Below are 21,496 nucleotides of genomic sequence, written 5' to 3' on the forward strand. Positions count from 1 at the left end.
ATTTAGTACCCTAATTATATAAGGAGATTCAATTTGATTCTTTGTGTCAAGTTAGAATTAATACCGTGTCCGTACACGACATATGTCAATTCATGAAATTTTTAATTTTTTTTAAAAAAATTAATTTTTAAAAAAATAATAATTTTTTTTCCAAAAAATTTAAAAACTGTGACGTGTCAGTTTATCATCTTGTCACGTGGCAGTTTACAATCATGACACATGGCAGTGGTATTAGTTGTTTTCAATTTAGTACCCAATTTAAATTTTTGGTTCAATTTAGTACCCAATTTTTTAAAATAATCCAATTTCGTCCTTTCCAATTTGAGACCAAATTAATAACTAAGTTTAATTATAACTTATATATACATGTTAAAATAATTGTTTTGAATTTATACATCAAATCACTACACCTAAATATTCAAATTATTTAATTTTTTACAAGTGTAAAAATTACAAAGGTTAAAATGTAAAAAATAAAATAATTTAAGTATTTAGGTGAAATAATTTGATGTATATATTAGAAAAAGTTATACCTATATTTTTTTATCGAAACTTTAAGTATTATTTTTATTTGATATTATTGGATTTTTATTTTGAAAAATTCGTTGTAAATAAGTTTTTTATGTCATTAGTATATTAATGGTGTTAATTATGCATCACGCATTAGCACGTGATTTTTTTTGTTATAATTTAAAAAAAAATGTCATGTGTTAATTTGACATTGTGCTATGTGGCAAAGATATTGTGATGTGATAATGCCACATATCACTATTGGATGTGAAAAGTCTCAATGTAATTTATATATTTTTTATTTTGTATTAGAATAAAAATTCGGATTCAGTCCAATTAAGTTTCCTTCCTATCAATCCGGAAGTTCTTCTCAGATATAAGGAAATGATTCAGTTCCATAGCTAAAGATCATAATTCTCGAACGAGCAATCAAAAAGATTCTGGAGCGTCTGTAGGTTTAGGTATTGTTCCTCCAATGATCGTAGTCCCGAGTACTTCTTGGCGAGTTTGAATATGATCAGATTTATAAGTAAGCATCTCTTGTAAAATATGAGCAACACCAAATCCTTCCAAGGCCCAAACCTCCATTTCGTCTACCCGTTGTCCTCCCTGCTTAGCCCTTCCTCTAAGTGGTTGTTCATTTTTTGTAAAACTGAATCCATTTCAGTCTCTATTCAAGTTAAGACAAAATTTTACCTTTATATAAATGTCACAATGGTATTTCTAATAAGATTAATTTTTTATTTTACATTGAACTTTATTTAAATATTGTTTCAAATATTTATATTCAATAATTTATAAACAAATGTTAGAATTGGTTTAAAAATAACAACTTTATAAATTGAATTGTAAAATTTTAAATATATTTATTTTAAATTTTTATAAAGTTTTTATTTTTAAAATAACTCTAAAATTTATCTATAAATTATAAATATATAAATATTTAAAACAAAATTTAAATAAAATTCAATGTAAAATATACATCTAAATTATGATGAAGGAAGATGGTGTAATTGTTGTTTGTCTTTTTGTTTTTAATTTGTTGATTAATTTTTTTTTTCTAATTTTTTTAATTTGACGATCATTTTTTTAATAATAAGTTAAGAGATTAATTAAAAAATTTCGAACAAAAAGAAGAATCGAAAGAGATTTAAAAACAAATAGTTAGATGAAGATGAGAAAACAAAGATATTAATGATATCTTTTACCAATAAATCAATCAACAAAATAATTAAATAAAAATTAAAATCAGAACTTTTAATAATTTAAAATATGAAGTTACAAATAATTTTCTCACAAAAATAAAGAGTAATTTTTTAATTTTAATTATAAACATTTAATTTGTGTTAGTGTATGGCCGGGTACATCCCGGTCCTCTTGGTCGAGTACATCCCGGCCCAAGGGGTGGCAGGCGGAACATGTGGTTATGACGCAGAGGTACAAAGGGGCAGCGTGCAATCAAACCCCAGAAAGGAAGGAGTTGATATTTGATAAGTACAAACGGGCAAATCCCAAAAAGGAAGGAGTTGATATTTGAGAAGTACAGACGGGCAAACCCCAAAAAGGAAGGAGTTGATATTTGAGAAGTACAGACGGCCAAACCCCAAAAAAGGAAGGAGTTGATCTTTGACAAAAAGTACAGACGGACAAATCTCAGAATGGAAAGAGCTGATCTTTAACAAAGACACAGACGAACAATCTCAGCCAACAAGGAAAGAACTGATGCGTGCAACCTCAGTCGGAAAGGGAAAGAATCGATCCTTGAATACAAACGGCCCGCAAATAATAATAACAGGTCCATTAAGAAATTAGTATAAATTAAGGCCTAGTGATCAGGTAAATGTACGTTTTTCTCACTAACCAATTACACCCCATATCAATCACTCTCTGACTTGAGCATCGGAGTGCCTGCAGGTACCCCCACCCCCGGAGTGCAGACGGTAGGGAGACTCAGGAGGAGTCCAGGGAGGAACAAGAGCAGGTTCGACACAGACATGGAGGAACAGGAGGAGGTTCGACACAGAGGGTTCTTGAGATCGTCTGGTTCCGCACCGAAATAGTATCGATCAGGTACAATTTTTATAGGTCCTAGTTTGTTTTATTAATGTTAGGTTGACTTTAATTTCGTCCCACAATTTTAAAGATTTTTTATTATATTTATTTATTTTTATAAAAATATATCAATGTTGTTTTTTCTGTCAAATTGACTATAAGTCTCGCCAACCGGATGATAAAGATATATGATGTTTAGGGATATCAACAAGGAGAGTAGGATACGAGTAATAGTTTTACCGTATTTTACTCGTTGGATAAATATTTGTCATGTATTCGTCTTTATATCTGTGCAAATATTTATAATGCGGGTACATGCATGTTTTTTTTAATATTCATGGATATTCACAAGTACCACAACATATTTTCATCATCAATTTAAATAAAATATAATACATAACATTCATAAATTTTAAATAACTCGTTTAAATAGTGTCGAATGATAGTTTACAAAGAAATGGAGATGTTTTAAAACCAATTGATAAAAAATAACTAACTCAAAATTAATGGGTTAATATTTTAATCATGTTCTTTTATTTCTATTTTTTAATTTAATTAGAGTATAGCGAGTATGGGTATACGAATACTATGATACTCGTACCCGATCTCTTAACATGCGGGTATAAAAATACTCGTTATCTATCGATATCCATTTACAATATTCATTTATATTGGGAAAACGTCTCGAGAATCATTTTATTAATAGAGAAATAAAATAAACATAAAGAAACGCATAGACAACTCTCTCATGCTCTTTGACCCCAAGTACACTCACACCCTCCAAAGCAATAATTTAACTCAAACCTCACAACTCAATTATTACAAGAGTATAAGAAAAAAAGAATAAGAATAGTCAAATACAAGCTTTGAAGTGTCTTTGACTCGGGGTAAGGAACATCATGGAATTAAAGCCCATTATATAGTCACTAGCACTCACCCCCTAGGTTATCCTAGGCGATATGAGACTTTTCAAGACGTATTATTTTCATCAGCCCAACATTCTCCACCCTAATTAAAATAAACACATCTTCATTGCATGTACCACCAATCATTATAAGACCTTAGAAAATGACGTTTTAAAAGTGATAGTGGTTTAAAAATAGTGAGACGATTATTTTAATATTAAAAAGTTTTAATATAAATAGAATTGTTATAAACGAGTTTCATTGTTTAAAACACATCATCTCTCTAGAAACCACTTTTCTAGAGTTCTCTGACTTCTCTCTAGAAGTTATGTCTCTTTGGTCATTTGATTGAAGAACTGAGATCGTAGGATTGATCCTCTCGGCAAGCTCTTCAAGTTGGACTAATTAGTTTATCTGTTCGCGTAAGTTGAGTTTATGCCCTCTTTTTGGTCAATTTTTTTTCTGTCGCATGTGAGTCATCTTCCTCTTGAATGTGTTCTTTTAATCATTTGTATGAGTCTTTGTTGATCAGTGATCATAAAGGCATGTCCTAATTGTTCTTGTGATGTTTCTATGTGTAGATAGAGCATCCTATGAAGTTAGTGATATTTGGCATTTTTAGAGATGTTTAAGCTGGATAACTAGTAAGGGAAGCTAACTTTAAGCTTGTGTTGAACTGAGTAATATCTAATTTGTGAAATTCTCCTTAGATTGTTGGTGCTCTAAATTGATATGATTTTAATTGATTGTTTTTGTGTTTAAATTGAGGTGTGATTCTTTATTCTAGGAAGTTGCTTGAATTGGTAGTAATTGGGAATTTTAGGATCTGATTCATTGATCAAATTGGTATCAACTTTATGGTTTAAAGACTAATTTGAGCTATGAAACATGCCTAGATTGCCAAAAATTGCAAAATTGATGTTGTTGATATTTAATACAATGCTAAGCCTCACGTGGCAATGTTAAGTGCTCGTTTTTACGAATCGATTGGCGTTGATCGTTGGCCAGGTGGCGCTGATCGCTGGGTTTTACGAATTGATCAGTGTTGGGTGCTACCCAGTTTTTCACCACTACGTCCTCTTGGTAAAATGAAGATTCCCGCTTCGTTAACCGTCAAATCAAACTGAAATTTTGATAGTTGATCCTAAGCACGTGATTCTTTATTTTAACCTGTGGGATCTTTGTTTTGAAGTTTGTGGTTACGAAAATGATTTTCACCATTTTGATGTACTTTATGTTTGTATATGTTTGAGATTGTAATTGTTTTATATGTGAATATGAAAAAGTGATTAAAGATGTATATGATTGGTTTATATTATGAAACAAAGGTATGTAGTGAACTGTTTAAGGTATTTCCTGGGAGGAAATCCCATTGGTGATGTGTTTCATTAGGGTGTGCCTTAACAGTCAGTATTGTTCCATTTTTGTGAAGATATCCTAAACTCTACTAGTTATTCATACTCATGTGGAGGATAATGGTTAGGTGGTGAGAGTAGCATGATGGTTCCATTTTTCTTATGACTATAAAAGAGATTAACCTTATGTGTGGTAGCTAAAGGAGAGCAGCTCGGACAAACAAGTTATTTCATTATTTCACCACAGGTGCATGGCTTCACTAGTCTGACACAAGAGCACGTATCCAGATAATATTGAGTCTAGAAGAGTTTGATTCATAATATGATATGCTATGTGGTTGTGCTATATTTGATGAATATGGAAATTTGTATGCATCTGTATTCTCTTCTTTAGTTAGCTTCAAGGTTATCAAACTTGAGAGTCTACGTAGACTTGTGAGAGCTTCGTAGACTCGACTCGCATACTTGACTCGTAGACTCGTAAGAGTCTACTTCATCTGAAAAGTTATATATAGTACCATACAAATTCAAAATTTCATCACCACAATTAATGCAAAAAGTAAACAATAGTTCAATAATTCTAAATAACTTAGTTCAACACACATGCCTAAGTTATATAAGTTCAAAGTACACCAAATACATAAGTTAATACAAATCACATCATAAATAACTTCAAATTTCTGGCTCCAATCCTCTAATTATATCATCTCCAACATCATCTTCTCCATCACCATCAAGCTCTTCATCATATGATAAGTGTGCATCATCAACATTGGCATCAAAAACTATATTATCAAGATCAAATGCTTCTAAAGTAGGATCAACTGAACTTGGCCCAACTATGTCAACATTTCCCTCGTCACCTTCACCTTGAACAAGCTCAAACCTAACATTATCTCCATCTTTTGTTATCCATTCATCATCAGACTCAATATCATCAAATGAGAGAGCAACTATTTTCCTAATTTGTTTACTTTTGAGCTTCAAGTTGTACATGACATAAACCAAGTCATTCATCTTTTTTTATGCAAACGGTTTCTTCTTTTTGTGTGCACCTATAAACAAATATGAATGTTTACAAGCTAAAAATTAGAAACAAAAAATAACTTAACAAAGTTGACTTACCATTTCAAATGAGCTCCAATTACGCTCACACCCAGAAGAACTGCAAGTTAAGTTCAAAACTCGAATGGCAAATCGCTTCAACTCTGGAGTTCCATCTCCAAACATCTCCCACCATTCTCCAGGAAGCATAACTTTCCTACAATCTTTTGCATTTTCCATTGAGAAAAGTCCTTTTGTAAAATGAAACTCTATAAGCGGCAAATTAATTTTTTTCCTTTCTACAACATCCTTGACCAATCTTTTCATGCATTCATACAACCCTTCCTTTACCTCAACATCATCATTTCTAAAATTAGGTTCATAGTGCATGTGAGGGTTAAGGTAATATGCAGCCGCATGCAAAGGTCTATGAAGTTGATTATTCCACCTCTCATCAATTATGTTCCAAATCGGTTCATAACTACAATTATGCAATCATGCAATGTTAGAAATAATTACACAAAATATGGATTGACAATTTAAAAGAGATAAGGTATATAAATATTACCTTTTCTTAATATTATTGAAGTTAAATTTGATCTTCTCTTTTGCAGAATCCATTTCTTCATAAATGAAACCCATTGCGGGTTTTACATCTGAATCCACTAGTCGAATGACCACCATCAAAGGAGTAGCAACTTTGAGACAAGTGGTTACATTCTTCCAAAATCGGCTATCTAATACCACATGCTCAATTTTTCTCCTTTCTATTGAAGTTCCAAATTTCTTGATTTCCACTCATTAGAGCTAAAGAAGCTCATTAACGATGCTTTCAATTCATGGAGACATGCAAAAGTTAAATAAGATGTGGCAAATCTAGTCATACCTGGACTTATCAAGTCTCTACCTTTGGTGAACTTCTTCAGCATGCTAATTAGCATTGCTCTACCATAAATGTAGGTAGTGATTCTTCTCCCCTTCTTGATAGTAATTTGATAGACCTTTAAATGTTTCTCAAAATCTTCAAAGATCAAATCAATGCAATGGGTAACACATGGAGTCCAATACAAATGCTCCCGTTTTTTCATCAATAAGTCCCCAGCTGCCTTGAAATTTGTAGCATTATCGGTAACCACTTGAACTACATTCTCCTCTCCAACAAATTCCACTACATCATCCAACATCTTAAACACTTTATCTGCAGTTTTTGAGATATCTGATGTATCCAATGAATAAAGAAATACGGTCCCTTTAGGACTATTCACTAGAAAGTTACAAATTGAACGTCTTTTCTTATCAGTCCACCCATCAGACATGATTGTGTAACCAGTTCTTTTCCACTCCTCCTTAAACTCTTCAAGGATTACACGACTTTTTGCACTGCTTGTTTCAAAAGTTTTTCTCTAATATCATGATATGATGGAGGTTTGTAGCCAACTCCATATCTTCCAATCATTTCACACATTTTTGCAAAAGCAGGATTTCTAATAACATTGAATGGAATAGCACTTGTGTAAAAAAATTCAGCCATTTGAGCATCAACTTTTTCTTTATCCCCTTTCTTGTACAACTAATTTAAAGTAGATTGAACACCTTGACTGAATTTTTCCATTCCTTTATTTTTGAACATCATACTACTGCTACTTTGATTGGTATCCACCTCTGCCACAACTTTCATCATTACAACTTTCACTTCTTCAGGAACTGAGGCACATGGTTCAGAATCATATATAGTACCAGCAATATGATGCTTAAATATGAAAATCCCTCCATTGAATGTTTTTGAGCAATAGTTGCATTCCTTTATTTTTGAACATCATGCTACTACTACTTTGATTGGTATCCACCTCTGCCACAACTTTCATCATTACAACTTTCACTTCTTCATAAACTGAGCCACATGGTTCAGAATCATATCTAGTACCGACAATATGATGCTTAAATCTGAAAATTCCTCCATTGAATATTTTTTAGCAATAGTTAGCATTTAACTTTTTTTCCATTGCCCAAAACATCTGTTCCATGTTTCCATCCAATGTTAGTACGGTTTCCTGAAGCATTCTTACTTCTAGGTCTAGGAGGTCTAGCATTGGGCTCACAAGAATTTGAAATTGTCCCACTTCCAGACATTGCAAAATAGCAATCAACTAGAAATAAAATTATTTGTCTTTTTCGAAAACCATAAATAAAAAAAAAGATATTAAATAAAAAAATAAACATATAAACATACGTAATAATAATAATTAAGAAACTAAGAAACAATAAATAAAAAGAATAAATTATATATTAAAAATGATTAAATTATGCTTTTAAACCCCATTTTCGTAGCAAAATTTGAATTTGGTCCCTCAATTAATTAGTGATGGAGTAACAGTGTTAAATGAGGTACCACGTGTCAGCTTCTGGATTTTTTGGATTTTTTTTTATTATTTTTTTTTGAATTTTTTATTATTTTTTATTATCTTTTTTAAAATTTTTAAAAAAATTTAAATTTTGTCACGTGTCAAGCTGACATCGTGCCACGTGGCAGTGACAGTGCCACGTGGCAGTGACAATGCCACGTGTCACTATTTGGGAGGTGTCATTTTCTCATTCTCAACTTGGTCCCTCTATTTTATTTTTTGTCTCAATTTAGTCCCAATTTTTGTAAAAATTATGCAATTTCATCCCCCTCCAAATTGAAACAAAAATTATAAAATGTTATACAAATATTTTTATTAAATGATTTTTTTATTCAAATTGATATTTTTATTATATATTTTCAATAAAACCAAGTTTCTTTAAATTTGTTTCACATTAAATTTTACTTAAAATTGTTTTAAAATTTTAAATTTATTTGTTTTTTATTGTTACATAAACTAGTTAATTTTTCTTAAATTATATAATTGTTATTTTTATACTAACTAAAATATTTGTATAGAAATTATTGAATTTTACACATTTTAAAAATATGCAATTATTTAAAATATAAATTCAAATAAAAAACAATATTAAAGTATAATGTAATAAAATATCAATATTATTTATGAATTTTTTTATTAACATTATTTTCTATTAACAACTTTAAAACAATTTTAAATAAAGTTTAACGTAAAATATAAATTAAAATAAACTTAATCTTGTTAAAAATATTTACTTGAAATATCAATTTTGATAGAAATATTTGTGCCTATTTATATAGAAATTAAATTTGGTTTCAATTTGGAGGGAGACGAAATTGCATAATTTTTACAAAAATTGGGACTAAATTGAGACAAAAAATAAAATAAAGGGACCAAATTGAGAATGAGAAAATGACAACTCCCAAATAGTGATACGTGGCACTGTCACTGCCACGTGGCACTATGTCCACTTGACACGTGGCAAAATTTTAATTTTTTTAAAAATTTTAAAAAAATTAATAAAATATAAAAAATTCAAAAAATTCAAAAAATCCAGAAGCTGACACGTGGCACCCCATTTAACACCGTTACTTCAGCCCTAACGGAAAGGACTTGATTGGGTCAAATTTCCCAAAATAGGGACCAGATTGAGATAAAAAATAATTGAGGGACCAAATTCAAATTTTGCTATGAAAATGGGGACTAAAAGTATAATTTAACCTAAAAAAATAAAGACCCATTTCAGCGGTACTATGCGACCCATTTCAATATCATGATTCAAGACCCATTTCAATTTTAACACTTTTAAAATAATAACCACTGTGACCTATTTCTTCAAATGAAATTATAAAATGCAAACTGCAAAATCAGAAAACCCATTTGCGAAGATCCATTTGCTTACCACTCAACTACGGGACGCAGAGATCAGAGATGAGAAATGTGAAATGAGATGTCACGAAGTTGGTCGAAGGTCGTGAGGCTGCAATCGGAGGTCGCAAGGCTGGTCGGAGGTCACAAGGCTACAATCATAGGTCGCGAGGTTGCGAAAATGTCAACGCTTTCACCTTCTGAATCTCGTCGGGGCTGCTTCGATCTTTGCTTCTTTTTTGATTAGGGTTTGTGGGGTTTTTTATTTGGGCTTCAATCACTGATTTCATATGAGTATTCAATTTCTGATGTTGGGGCTTTTGTTTGGGTTTAAAATCTGCATAGGAACGACATATTTTCATGTCGTTTTGTCTCCCATTACAAACTCGATGACTCGTTTCGAACTCGCGAGTCTGTTACGAGTCAACTGAGTTTATTCCGAGTCCACTCCGAGTCTGAAAAAAAACGAGTTTACGAGCGAGTTAACTCGTGAACAGTGCACTGACTTGCAGACTCGTACGGGTTTACAAGTCAACCCGCGAGTTCGATAACCATGGTTAGCTTACCATTCTTCAATGTTCTTTCCTTTGTTGTTTATTTTCTTTTGCAATGATCATCTTATTGATGTGAGCATATGAAAATGTAGATGTAGTGGTACTTTTTGTGGTTGAGGCGTTATCAGTTTGGGCGGTCGAGCGAGATTAGATCCTGTTAGGTATAATTTGGAAATAGAAGGATAATATAATAGCTGGAGAAATGTATAATATTATTGTAGTCTTATATGATATGACTGTATTAATATACCATATACATTGGACTATCTACTTTCTGAATATTCATAATAAAATGTTTTATTTAGTAGTTCTTAAGTTGTTAAAATTGGGATGTTACAATCATACTCCCATAAATAGTATCAATTGGAACAAAATCGTCCCAAGAATTCCATGCACCCTACATCAATGCTAACCAATGCCCGTATATAATCACCACACATCTTGCATAAATACTAGTCAATGCTCACGCATAAACATCATACACCCTTCATCAAAACATTGTCGCAACCCATGATGCAAAACCATCAAACCTTACGAAAAGCAACAGATCGAACATCTGCACTTCACAACCGTCGTGCCATTTGACTCCCTCGCCAAAGACGCAACACTCGTCGACGTAACACCTACTAATGTAGCACCACCATTGACTCTCGTTGAAGTAGATCTGTAAAACATAGAGCACTTCCTCCACGCACATGCGAGCACCAACTACGATGTCCTTCACAGATCCAGGAGCATCTCACCACACACGAACTCCACTACAAATTCAGCATGACTCACAATCCTTGCACCTCCACGAACCCAACTGCAGGTTCACTATGACAATGATCCTTCTATCAAATTTCTCATTACAACTTCAGCATCCAAGGATGATTCTCCAACAACAACGAATTAATCTTTTCTTATGTGGAAGATCAAACTACTCTGCAACCACAAAGCATACTAAGAAAAAATCATACCGAACCATAGCTCTGATATCACTATTGAGAAAACCTCCGACAATCACTTATTAATAGAGAAATAAAATAAACACAAGAAAACACATAGACAACTTTGTCATGCACTTTGACCCCGAGTACATCCACACCCTCCAAAAAAATAATTTAACTCAAACCTCACAACTCACTTATTACAAGAGTATAAGAAATAAGAATAAGAAGAGTCAAATACAAGCTTTGAAGTCTCTTTGACTCGAGGCAAAGAACATCATGGACTTAAAGCCCATTATATAGTTACTAACACTCACCCCTTAGGTTATCCTAGGTGATGTAGGACTTTTCAAGATGTATTATTTTCATCAGCCAACCAATTTCCCACCCATTGCGAATTTTATCTACACATACCGTGGGTACAAGTCCCATGACTTGTGTTAGTATATTTTGTGTTGAGTATTTTATATTACTCGTAGTTTATTTGTTCATTTCTATATTTGAACAAGGATTTTTTTTCTTGTAATATTGAATCACATGCAGAGATAGTTTTTATATTTTAGTCGGGGAAGTTTTTAAATAGGATGGAGCATGAGTATGATGGTAACACAGCCATTTGTTCTCATGACCTAGATATATGAAGTTACATTGAAGTATTAGGAATTATTAAAGCTATTAGTTATCTTTCGATGAGGAGTTATGGTATTTTGAAGGTGGTAATGTGTTGGAGAATGAGTTGTAAATGTTGGTAGATGATAAAAATTCATTGAATATGTTAGATATGTTAAGGGGAAATGGTCAAGTTCTTATGTTTGTTGTGTATAATATCTCCTGACTTAAAAGGTTGAACATGTTTTGTATTGGAAGAGTGCAAAAATTATTTGCATAGGTGTATTTTGTTATTAAGAAATAGATAAATTGCTTACACATTTAGCCATTTTGTAAAAAGTCTGATGTGACTTGAAAGTATTTGGGTCAATGGAAGGCAATTCCACATGTAAAATGGTTATATGAATTTGCTTTTTCTTTTTTAGAAGACATACTGAGGATTTTGGTTGTTGGAACTTTCAATTTATCTTCTGACATTCTTCGTGTTTTTTCTTGGACAAAGTATTTTGTCGCGACTTCCATGAAACTTACAAAAACTCAATGTTGGGTTCACGTCCATGGCCTTCCCTTAGAGTATTGATAGCCGAAAGCAATTTTCTCAATAGTACATGGAATGGGTACATCTTTCTTTAGATGATTATACCAAGAATAAGTCTCGAAGCTTCTTTGCTATCTTTGTTGATGATGATTTGTCATTTGATTTTCTTAATCAAATTTTGGTGGAAAGACAAGGATTTGCATGTATGGTTGATATAGAGTATGAAAAAATTGTCTTTGTTTTATTCAAATTGTAAAATGATTAGTCATAATTTATCTAATTGTAGACAATTACAACACGATGTCCATGTTATCTATGGTAGGGAGAAAACAGTTGATGCAAAAATACAACAATATTATCATCTTAAGATAGTTGGTGTACAGGATGAGACTAAGGACTCTTTAGTTCAAGTGGTGGTGGAGTTTGTTCGCAAAAAAAAAAAGTTAATACCAAATTCTCCGAAGCAAAGCTTTCTAAATATCAAAAGTCTTTTTTGAAATCTGAGATGATTGATTGACAAATTTTATAATATGTTGAAGATTTTTTTTTTCTGGTATATGAAATTCAAAATATGAAATAATTTACATAAAGAAAATCGTGAATTTTTCTCATAATAAATATTTTTAGTCGCAATATAATTTTATTTTAAATTTAGTGTGATCTTTCATATTTTTTATTTATTTATTTATTAATAAAATATTTCATGTAATTCTCAACTTAAGCTTATTTGGAAACTGAAATAATGTCTACTTAAAATGTATGTTATTTTTTATTCAAAACAATATAAAATCTTTTTAAGATAAATAGTAGAATGCTTAATATGAAAAATATGACAATTGAAAAAAAATTAATTAATTTATAAAAAAGCTTCAAAGTTAAAAATAAAAATAAGAAATTCAATTTATTGATAAAAATGTATTTATCAATAAAATAAAATTTGCACACAACACCGTATTAACATGTAAAGTTCATTTTACATTTATGAATTAATTCATCGAATTCACCGAACAAGTAATCTTGCTAGAAAGTTATAACTGACGAAACTAGATTAACCAAAAAGTCTTCAATAGACTTTTCAACTACCAAGTCTAATATATATATATATATATATATATATATATATATATTCTTTGACACGATATTGTAACTAATAATTACTTCGAAAATATCCAAACATCGTAAACAACTTAGTTACTAGAAGGGTTCTGCAATTTTGAAACGACAAAACTTATAACATAGTTGATATATCATACACTAGTGCAAAATAAATATATTAGATCGGTTTCGGAGCCCATATTAGATCGGTTCTACAACCGATCTAATATACACTGATGTAATATGTCAAAGACATGTTAGATCGATTCTGAAACAATTGATCTAATATCTTTTACTGAAAAGAAAAAAAAAACATTTTCGAAAGTGACCATGCGAATGGGCAAAGGAGAAACGAACCACCAACAAACCACCACAGACCAACACCAACGAACCACCAAGTGAACCACCAACGAACCACCATAGAGAACACCGCACCCCAACCGCAAACTTGACTAAAAGACTTCACGAAACACCATGGGGACCAGCGGAACACATTCGGTAAAGCAGCGGTGTCACAAATTTGCTTCATTTGCAAAAGAGATGGGAAAACACCAAGCACCGAGAAAAACAACTACAAAGTGAGCTTTCTCCACAAACAAAAACCCTAGGCATGAGAAAATGAGGGAAAAAAACACTAACTTGTTGCATTGGTTGTTGAAGAGTGGCATGGAAGAGAAGAAGAAGCTTATTGAAGCACAGTGCGATGTTGGTAGGGCACGACGACAATGGTCATTGGCGCTTGGAAGAGAAGAAGAAGCAGTGGAGACGCAAGAGAGAAGACCAAAGGAGGCATGAGAGAGAAGACGAAGTTTGAAAAATGAAAAGGGTTTTCACAATTTATAGTGCAGAAAACATATTAGATCGGTTATTTTTTTAACCGATCTAATATGTGTGTGTATATATATATATATATATATATATATATATATATATGTATATATATATATATATATACATATATATATATATATATATATATATATATATATATATATATATATATATATATATTAGATCGGTTCTCCCTATAACCGATTTAAAATACTTTCCATTATTTACAAAATTGCCACCGTGTTTTAAATTAAATCGGTTTCGCTTCAACCAATCTTATTTCATGTTCTAATATCATCATTTTACACTAGTGATAATAGAATGAGTAGCAAATCTCACATAAAATAACAACAAGACCACATTATAATATATAAAACAATGAATTTTTGGATCTTTTTTCTTATTTAGTGCTCAACTTTCGAATGTCTACTCGATGTGAGAGTTATACTCACACTTGGATTTCCCAACTATCTTTCCCTCAAGTATGAGTCCCTTTATATTGGAACTTTCTTCTCTAACAAATCACGAGTATCTCTTTACTTGTCTCCATCAAAAAGACTTTCGATACGAGAATTCGTTTAAACTAATCACCAAGATGGACCTTCGACTTTGATATCATTGATGGATCTTTTGAGAAAGGATTCATTAGATAAAAACAACACCAATGAAACATAAATTCAACTCACATAACAGATTGACACAATTTCCAACCTAAAGCCTTAAGCCAATGAATTTGCAAATTTTCTTCGTAAAATGATACTCAACTTTCTCATCTCTACTAAATGTGAGTGTTAGACTTACACATGAATTTCTAGCACTAAGATGGTTTATAGTTATTGAGATTTTATCCCACTCCAATTCTTTGGAGCTTGTTACCGTATGACTCATGTACGCACTAAGATGGTTTATAGTTATTGAGATTTTATCCCACTCCAATTCTTTGGAGCTTGTTACCGTATGACTCATGTACTGATAAATATTTAATTTCAAGCTCGAGATGTTGATTCTCAACGTACAAAGGCATGTTAAAGATCTCACATCAAATAAGAATAAATTTGAGTTATAATATATAAGTGATGTACAATCTCACATTACAAGTGAATTTTGTGTAATTGAATTAAGTATAAACCCACTTATTAAGGCAATGAAATGAGTTTAGCTCTATACATTTGATTAACTTCAAAAACAGAACATAGTAGAATATGTGATTTTTTTAAAAATGGCACACTTCGATGCAACTAAAATGCATGGAATAAAAGAGAACTGATATAACAGTTCCATTTCGTTCTGTCCATAGTACACATGCAAACCTACCAAAGAATCCTTCAAAATTGAATCACTCAACCAATACAAGTAAGAATTTGTACACATTTAAGTAATCTAAATATAAATATGCCAAAATCCTGAAATGATCTTTCAGTCTTGAAGTGATAATCAAGAATGTCAAGTTCATCTTTCACCCAAATGTAAAGGCAAAACTCCGCAACTAAATTATACTAATGGTGGAAAGTGAAATGAGCACTCACAAGTACAACATCAAACTAAGCCTTGGCTGTGAGTAGAAGAATGATCTTCAAAGCGTTGAGTGAGCAGAAAAGGAAGTTACTTGGCCTTCTTAACAAGATTAGAGGTTCGAAACACAGCATCATCTCTGATGAAACTCCACCAAATGTAGGTCAGAGGAATAGTAGTGGCATGCCAAATAGCATGTGCATCAAAAAGTCCAAGATATGGAGGGAAATCATAGATTTCTAAAAGCATTGCAAGGCCACCAGAAAAAACTACAAACCATAGCTTCCAACGCGAAGGATGCTTACTAAAACCAGCCCAAACTGCCCACATGGAAAGTTGTGCCACAGCCATCACTACGCAAACTATCATATTCCATCCTACAGTTTGGTTGACAATGTTATCAAAATCAGCACAAGAGAAAAGAGAAATTCAATCTTGGCACCCCCCTCAAAAGTCAGTCTCACATGCTTATGTTCAAAGTATTGGTTGAAACTGGAAAGAAAAATGATAAGCTAACAATGCTGTCAATAATCTTGTAATGGAAGCAGAAGCCACAAAGATGAATGACATATATAATTAACAGACATCTCAAGATAAGTGATTTTGTCAAGGAGATCAACAACAAATTGATCCTGCATTTAACTTCTCTCTGGGCAATAATAATATCAAGATTACATGACAGAACATACCGTAATCTAGTAAATAGAAGTTGATGTACATTACGTGGGTGGTCACAAAAGCAATCAATGGAGCAGCAACCATAACTCTGGTAGCCTCATCCCGAACACTGAAGGTTCTTAAGATGGCTAAAATGAGGGAGTATCCAAGGAGAACCACTGCAGATGAGTAGTCTAGTTTCTCTGTTAGATCAACATCTCTGCAGTACAAAACAATGCAAACAATTTAAATTTAAGCATAAAAGATAGGAAAACAAGAAAATAGAAAAGAACTTAAGATGAAAGGGAAATTTTAGGATACATAAATAGTTATATTTTGTTTCTTTCTCAATGTTAAAGTGGGATTTTAAAACAAGACTGAGGAAATTTCTTGGAACATCTACATAATTCAGAACAACGTGGTAACAAGTTTAACTAAAACCACTTATATATAACCAAAAAAGAATTTTACGTGAGGCTTTTAATTTTCCAAGGAAGAAAGCCTTCAAAGACGTCAATGAATCTTCCAAACGGGTAGTATTAGTAGAAATGTTCTTAAACCAAGAATAAAATTAAGAAACTGTTTCTGCACTAACATTTCATTTGTATACATACAAGTGATTCAATTTGAGTCATGTCTTTTGCCAGCTGATTCAGACTTCAACATAAGAGCTACAAAGTATAACTTCACTAGAAAAAAATAATACATACTGATTGACACCACCTAAAACTAAGTACTATTTATGGTCAAATAGCAACATATCTTCCAAATGGGTAGCATTATAAATATTCTTATACTAAATTAAATTAAGAAACTTTTTCTGCATTAACATTTCATTCGCACATATTTTGATTCTATCTTCACTAACAAACAACACAATAGACAAGCTGATTAACACCACCTAAAATCAATCACTATTTATTTATGGTCAAATTAAACAAATCAGAATGACATTAGTAAACACAGATATTTAGATTCAGTTCAAAATATTTAAAATATCTGCATAACTTACCGACTGTGGAAAACCCCACTCCAGAACCAGGAGTTTAGTGATAAGAGCCCATACACATGCCACAGACCAGCATACTCATAATATGCCTTATTTCCATCTTTTAGAGGCAATTTATAGTATATAAGAATCAAAAAGGAGACCCAACCATGAAAATGCATTGCAAGATTTAGAGCAGAAAAAGCCACTGAAGCAGGCTCCTGGTTAAAAGGATACATGGCAGTTATCAAACAAAGGAAGTTGAAATGATTGGAATGAAAAACTTAAGTTAAGTATGGCTTCTTTGCCAACATACCTGCATCCCATATAAACGCCTGAATGGCCATTTGCCATGATATTTGACAGGGCCAAGGTTTTGTGACTCCCTTTCTTTCTCTCTATCAACCATGCAGTAGTACCGACAGTCACATTGACAATCCCATTTTTTCCATTGTAAATAGAGTGGTCCTTGTTGCATGTACCATGGGCGATCAAAAAGTTCTCCATCTGAAGAAAATTTACAGTTTGGAAAGCATCTTTGGCCAACACATCCACTTTGCTGACATTGTGTTACACAACCCCTGATATCCAAACCAAACAATAAACAAAAAATAGATTGAAGAAATCCAACAAAATTCCACTTAACTCATGGAGCAAATAGTATCTTCGAATATTAGGATGCAATGAAGATTTCCAAGGTACTACTACAACAGGCAAAACTGAAAAAGCAGCAAAAGGCAACAAGTGATGAACCTGTAGCGGGGATCAGCATCACCAGCACTTGCATCAATTACCTCCGCAGACCAAGAAAGCGAAAGCACCAAGAGAAAAGCACACACCCAGCCATCAAACATCTGGCTACATAACATTTGAAACACAAAGATCACACGTCTACATCAGCAAAATTATGCAAATGCCATCAAAGCGGTGCATGCAAATTTCTACATTTCTGCCCAAATAATTCTCCTTCAGACATTGGCAAGCAAAAAAGGGAAAAAAAAAGTTAGTTGGGTGAGGAAAAAGCACACATATTTACAGAGATTTTAGTATATACAGAGACAACAAGATCTTCAATTGAAGACCCACATCTCAAATCTCGCGAAAAGGGAATCTTTACCATTGTGATAGATCGGAAGTTCAAAAAATAGAGAGAATACATAGCATAAGCAGCCAAAATCGCATCTATGCAAAATTTGCAATAACAGTACACGTGGTAGCAAATTGAGCTCTAGTGAGAAATGAAAGGGTAAAAGGAAAAAAAAAAGTTTAAAAAAAAAGAAGCTATCTTGATACCGTTTTCGTTGAAGAGAGAGTTGAGATGATGCAAAAATTTGAAGTGCTTAGAAGAATCAAAGAATGGTAGACCGAAGAAGGAGTCTTTGCGTGTGAAAGACCGAGGTTGCAATGGAGCTCTTGCCAAGGTTGAGGATTCTAAATAAATTCCTTCTTTTGACAAAGAATTTTACTTTTTATATAAGTGATTTTTTAGTTTAAGGACTTTACAAGTATGGTTATAAACATTGAGGCATGAACTTCTTATAATGATACGAGTATTATTAATTATGGGAAAAGTAAAAATAAATTTAAGAATTTTAGTTTTGAGTTATATATATGACAAGAGTAAGAGTAGGTAAAAGTTTTACAAAACATATTCTCCTTATAATGTTTTACTTTATTTTGGGTAAAAATATATGTTTTTAAGTTAAAAATACATCTTTTTTTTTTCTTTGAAGACTCAACTTTTGCCTTATATTAACATAGAATCTGTCTTAAATTTATGATGACACATATATTCTTAATAAAAATACTTTTTAAAGTTAGACGAGAATTTGAGTAATTCAAAAGCTTTTGTTCAAAATTTTAAGAAGTTATAAATTTCTTCAAGAAATTATATATATTAGGTATGTGTTTTTACAATTTTTACTTGATTTTAAAAAAGTAATTATTCCTATGAATTTTATCTTTTGTACTAAAATATTTTAATATAGATATCAAAAGTATAAGACAAAAAATTTAAGTATATATAAATAAGAGAACTCTTACAAGCTTTTTTTAATTTCATATAAGAGATTTGTAAGTGTAATATCTTCTTACAAAATTATCTGCATTACTCTAAACTTAAAAGAGAGTTTTTATAAATAATTTAGTATTTCAAAATATTATATATATATATATATATATATATATATATATATATATATTCACAAATATTTAAAAAGGAGTTCAAAACAAGTTTTTATTGTACTTAAGCATGTTTTTCCTAAACTTGTTCATATATCTAATCATGTATATGTACAATCATGATGGATCACCACACAAACAATACACATAAGGTATGAAAATAAATTTCTAATATAAGATAATGATAAATTAAAGAAACAATTTTATTCGCAATACATAAACAATTAAATATTAACAAACACATATATACAATAATTATATAGATGACACATGAGTTTTTTTAAAAGATTTTTGACAAATAAAATATCAACTAATGTCTTCTAAAATCTTCATATGAAATATGTTCTACCAAAGACTGATATTTGATCTAATCCAATACTTGGATTTATAAGTGAATCATTACAATCCAAAATATCTACATGTCATGGTATGTAAAGACTTCATCTTCAGCTTCTCACCACCTCATATATCAGTTTATGTGACTTAAATCATTATTGAAGCAAGGGGGTTTTGTTATAACATTGGTGTTAATGCTTTATACACAACTCAAGCAATGATTAACATATCATCCCATATATATATAACTCCAAATTCAAACAATTTCATCAATCTCGATAAGCATTATCAAACAACATAACTTATTAAAAAAATTACAAATAAATCAAATATGAAAATAAAAGTTTTGCAATTATAAAAACATATATAGTCAATCAATTAAAGAGACCAATAGGAAAAAAAATTAGCTTGAGCAAAAATGGGTTTGATTGAGTGAATATGTGCTCGCTTGAGTGAAAATTAGGCAAATTTAAGAGTTGAGTTTCATTTTTATTTTTGCTTTAGTGAAAAACTCTTTCTTGAGTGAAAATAAGGTTAAGAGCAAGGTTATTTTTAGTTCTATTTATGCTCGAGCAAAAATAAAATCGAGAGTTAGGTCTAAAATTTTGTTCTATTTTCGTTTCAAAAAAAATCCTCCCCTTTATGAAAATATTAGAAAAATTAGTCTCAACAACATAACCAAATTAGTTTTCAAAGATCCTTTCAAAAACATTTTAATACTAGAATTTTTAAACAACTTAAATGATCAATCTAAACTATAATTTGTCCAAACATCATCCTTTACTTATTTCAAATCAACCTTAGTCTCTTAACTCAAAGTATGCATATTTATACTCACATCAAATTCATAATCTATCATAAGAAAAGTTATATAAATTTAATCTACTTATCCAAACCATATTCAAAACTAAATTTAAGGAGACTTTATACTTAACATGCATAATCCAGTCACTAAATCAACTTATTAGTAAGAACATCCAGTTCAAAACATTTTAAAAAGTCACTTATCAAACCAAGTCCAAGAAGACTCAAGTTCAAGCATTCTAAAAAAATGTCAACCAACCAATATCCTTATATATAAATAAAACTCAATATATTGTAATCATGTCACATTCACATCCAAATCATCTATCCTAATGTTCTATAAAAAAACATAAATAGTTTCGCTTACCTGCAATGTCTATCTTCATATTAAAATTTCTAAATTCAAGTAGTAAAGTTATTGGAAACCTAAGAACTAAACCAAAGTATCCAATTTCAATATATGATAAAACAAGTTAAGAGGATAACTTCTCTCAATTGACCAACAAGATTGGTGACAAAATCATAAGGAAAAACAACGAGATAAGAAGAAATCTTTGGATTAGACAAAAACTTCGTTTGAAAATTTGATTGAGTAAAAATGTTTATTGGTGGTCCTTAACTATTATAAGGTGCGATTAAATTTTGAAAGAGATCATAATTGGAGGCAAAAGTTTAAAGAGAAATGGGGGAAAAAGAAAATGAAAAAAGGAGAGAGAGAAATTTGTAGGAAGAAAATGAACGATTAAATTACATAAGATGGATGTAAAACATTGAACCATTCAAAATGAAGTCTATTATCAATCTTAAATTAGCTGGCTTATTCCTATAATGGTTGCCTTTATGAAAA

At 31.3% G+C, this 21,496-nt stretch overlaps 2 protein-coding genes across 5 annotated transcripts; both read right to left on the reverse strand.

Annotated features, from left to right (window-relative positions):
- Positions 1–5,494: 5,494 nt before the first annotated feature.
- Positions 5,495–7,182, reverse strand: LOC114170133. Its single transcript, XM_028055616.1, has 4 exons — positions 6,753–7,182; positions 6,435–6,633; positions 5,948–6,347; positions 5,495–5,803 (listed from the first exon to the last, which is right to left on the reverse strand). Exons 1-4 carry the CDS (start codon positions 7,180–7,182, stop codon positions 5,495–5,497), a joined length of 1,338 nt encoding a protein of 445 aa, XP_027911417.1.
- An 8,222-nt stretch (positions 7,183–15,404) lies between these two features.
- Positions 15,405–18,817, reverse strand: LOC114168126 (post-GPI attachment to proteins factor 3-like). 4 transcript variants are annotated; one of them, XM_028052848.1, is made up of 6 exons: positions 18,446–18,559; positions 18,082–18,182; positions 17,645–17,909; positions 17,353–17,549; positions 16,373–16,560; positions 15,405–16,060 (listed from the first exon to the last, which is right to left on the reverse strand). In XM_028052848.1, the coding sequence occupies exons 1-6, from the start codon at positions 18,485–18,487 to the stop codon at positions 15,774–15,776; spliced, it is 1,080 nt and encodes a 359-aa protein (XP_027908649.1). In that variant the 5' UTR covers positions 18,488–18,559; the 3' UTR covers positions 15,405–15,773. The 4 variants fall into 4 exon arrangements, with proteins under 4 accessions (XP_027908649.1, XP_027908650.1, XP_027908651.1 ...); XM_028052849.1 differs by lacking the exon at positions 18,446–18,559 and adding an exon at positions 18,622–18,817 and having other exon boundaries at positions 15,774–16,060; positions 18,082–18,186; XM_028052850.1 differs by lacking the exon at positions 18,446–18,559 and adding an exon at positions 18,622–18,774 and having other exon boundaries at positions 15,774–16,060.
- Positions 18,818–21,496: the final 2,679 nt, after the last annotated feature.

Source organism: Vigna unguiculata, chromosome 11 (assembly GCF_004118075.2).
Source record: "Vigna unguiculata cultivar IT97K-499-35 chromosome 11, ASM411807v1, whole genome shotgun sequence".
In the NCBI taxonomy this organism is placed as follows: Eukaryota; Viridiplantae; Streptophyta; class Magnoliopsida; order Fabales; family Fabaceae; genus Vigna; species Vigna unguiculata.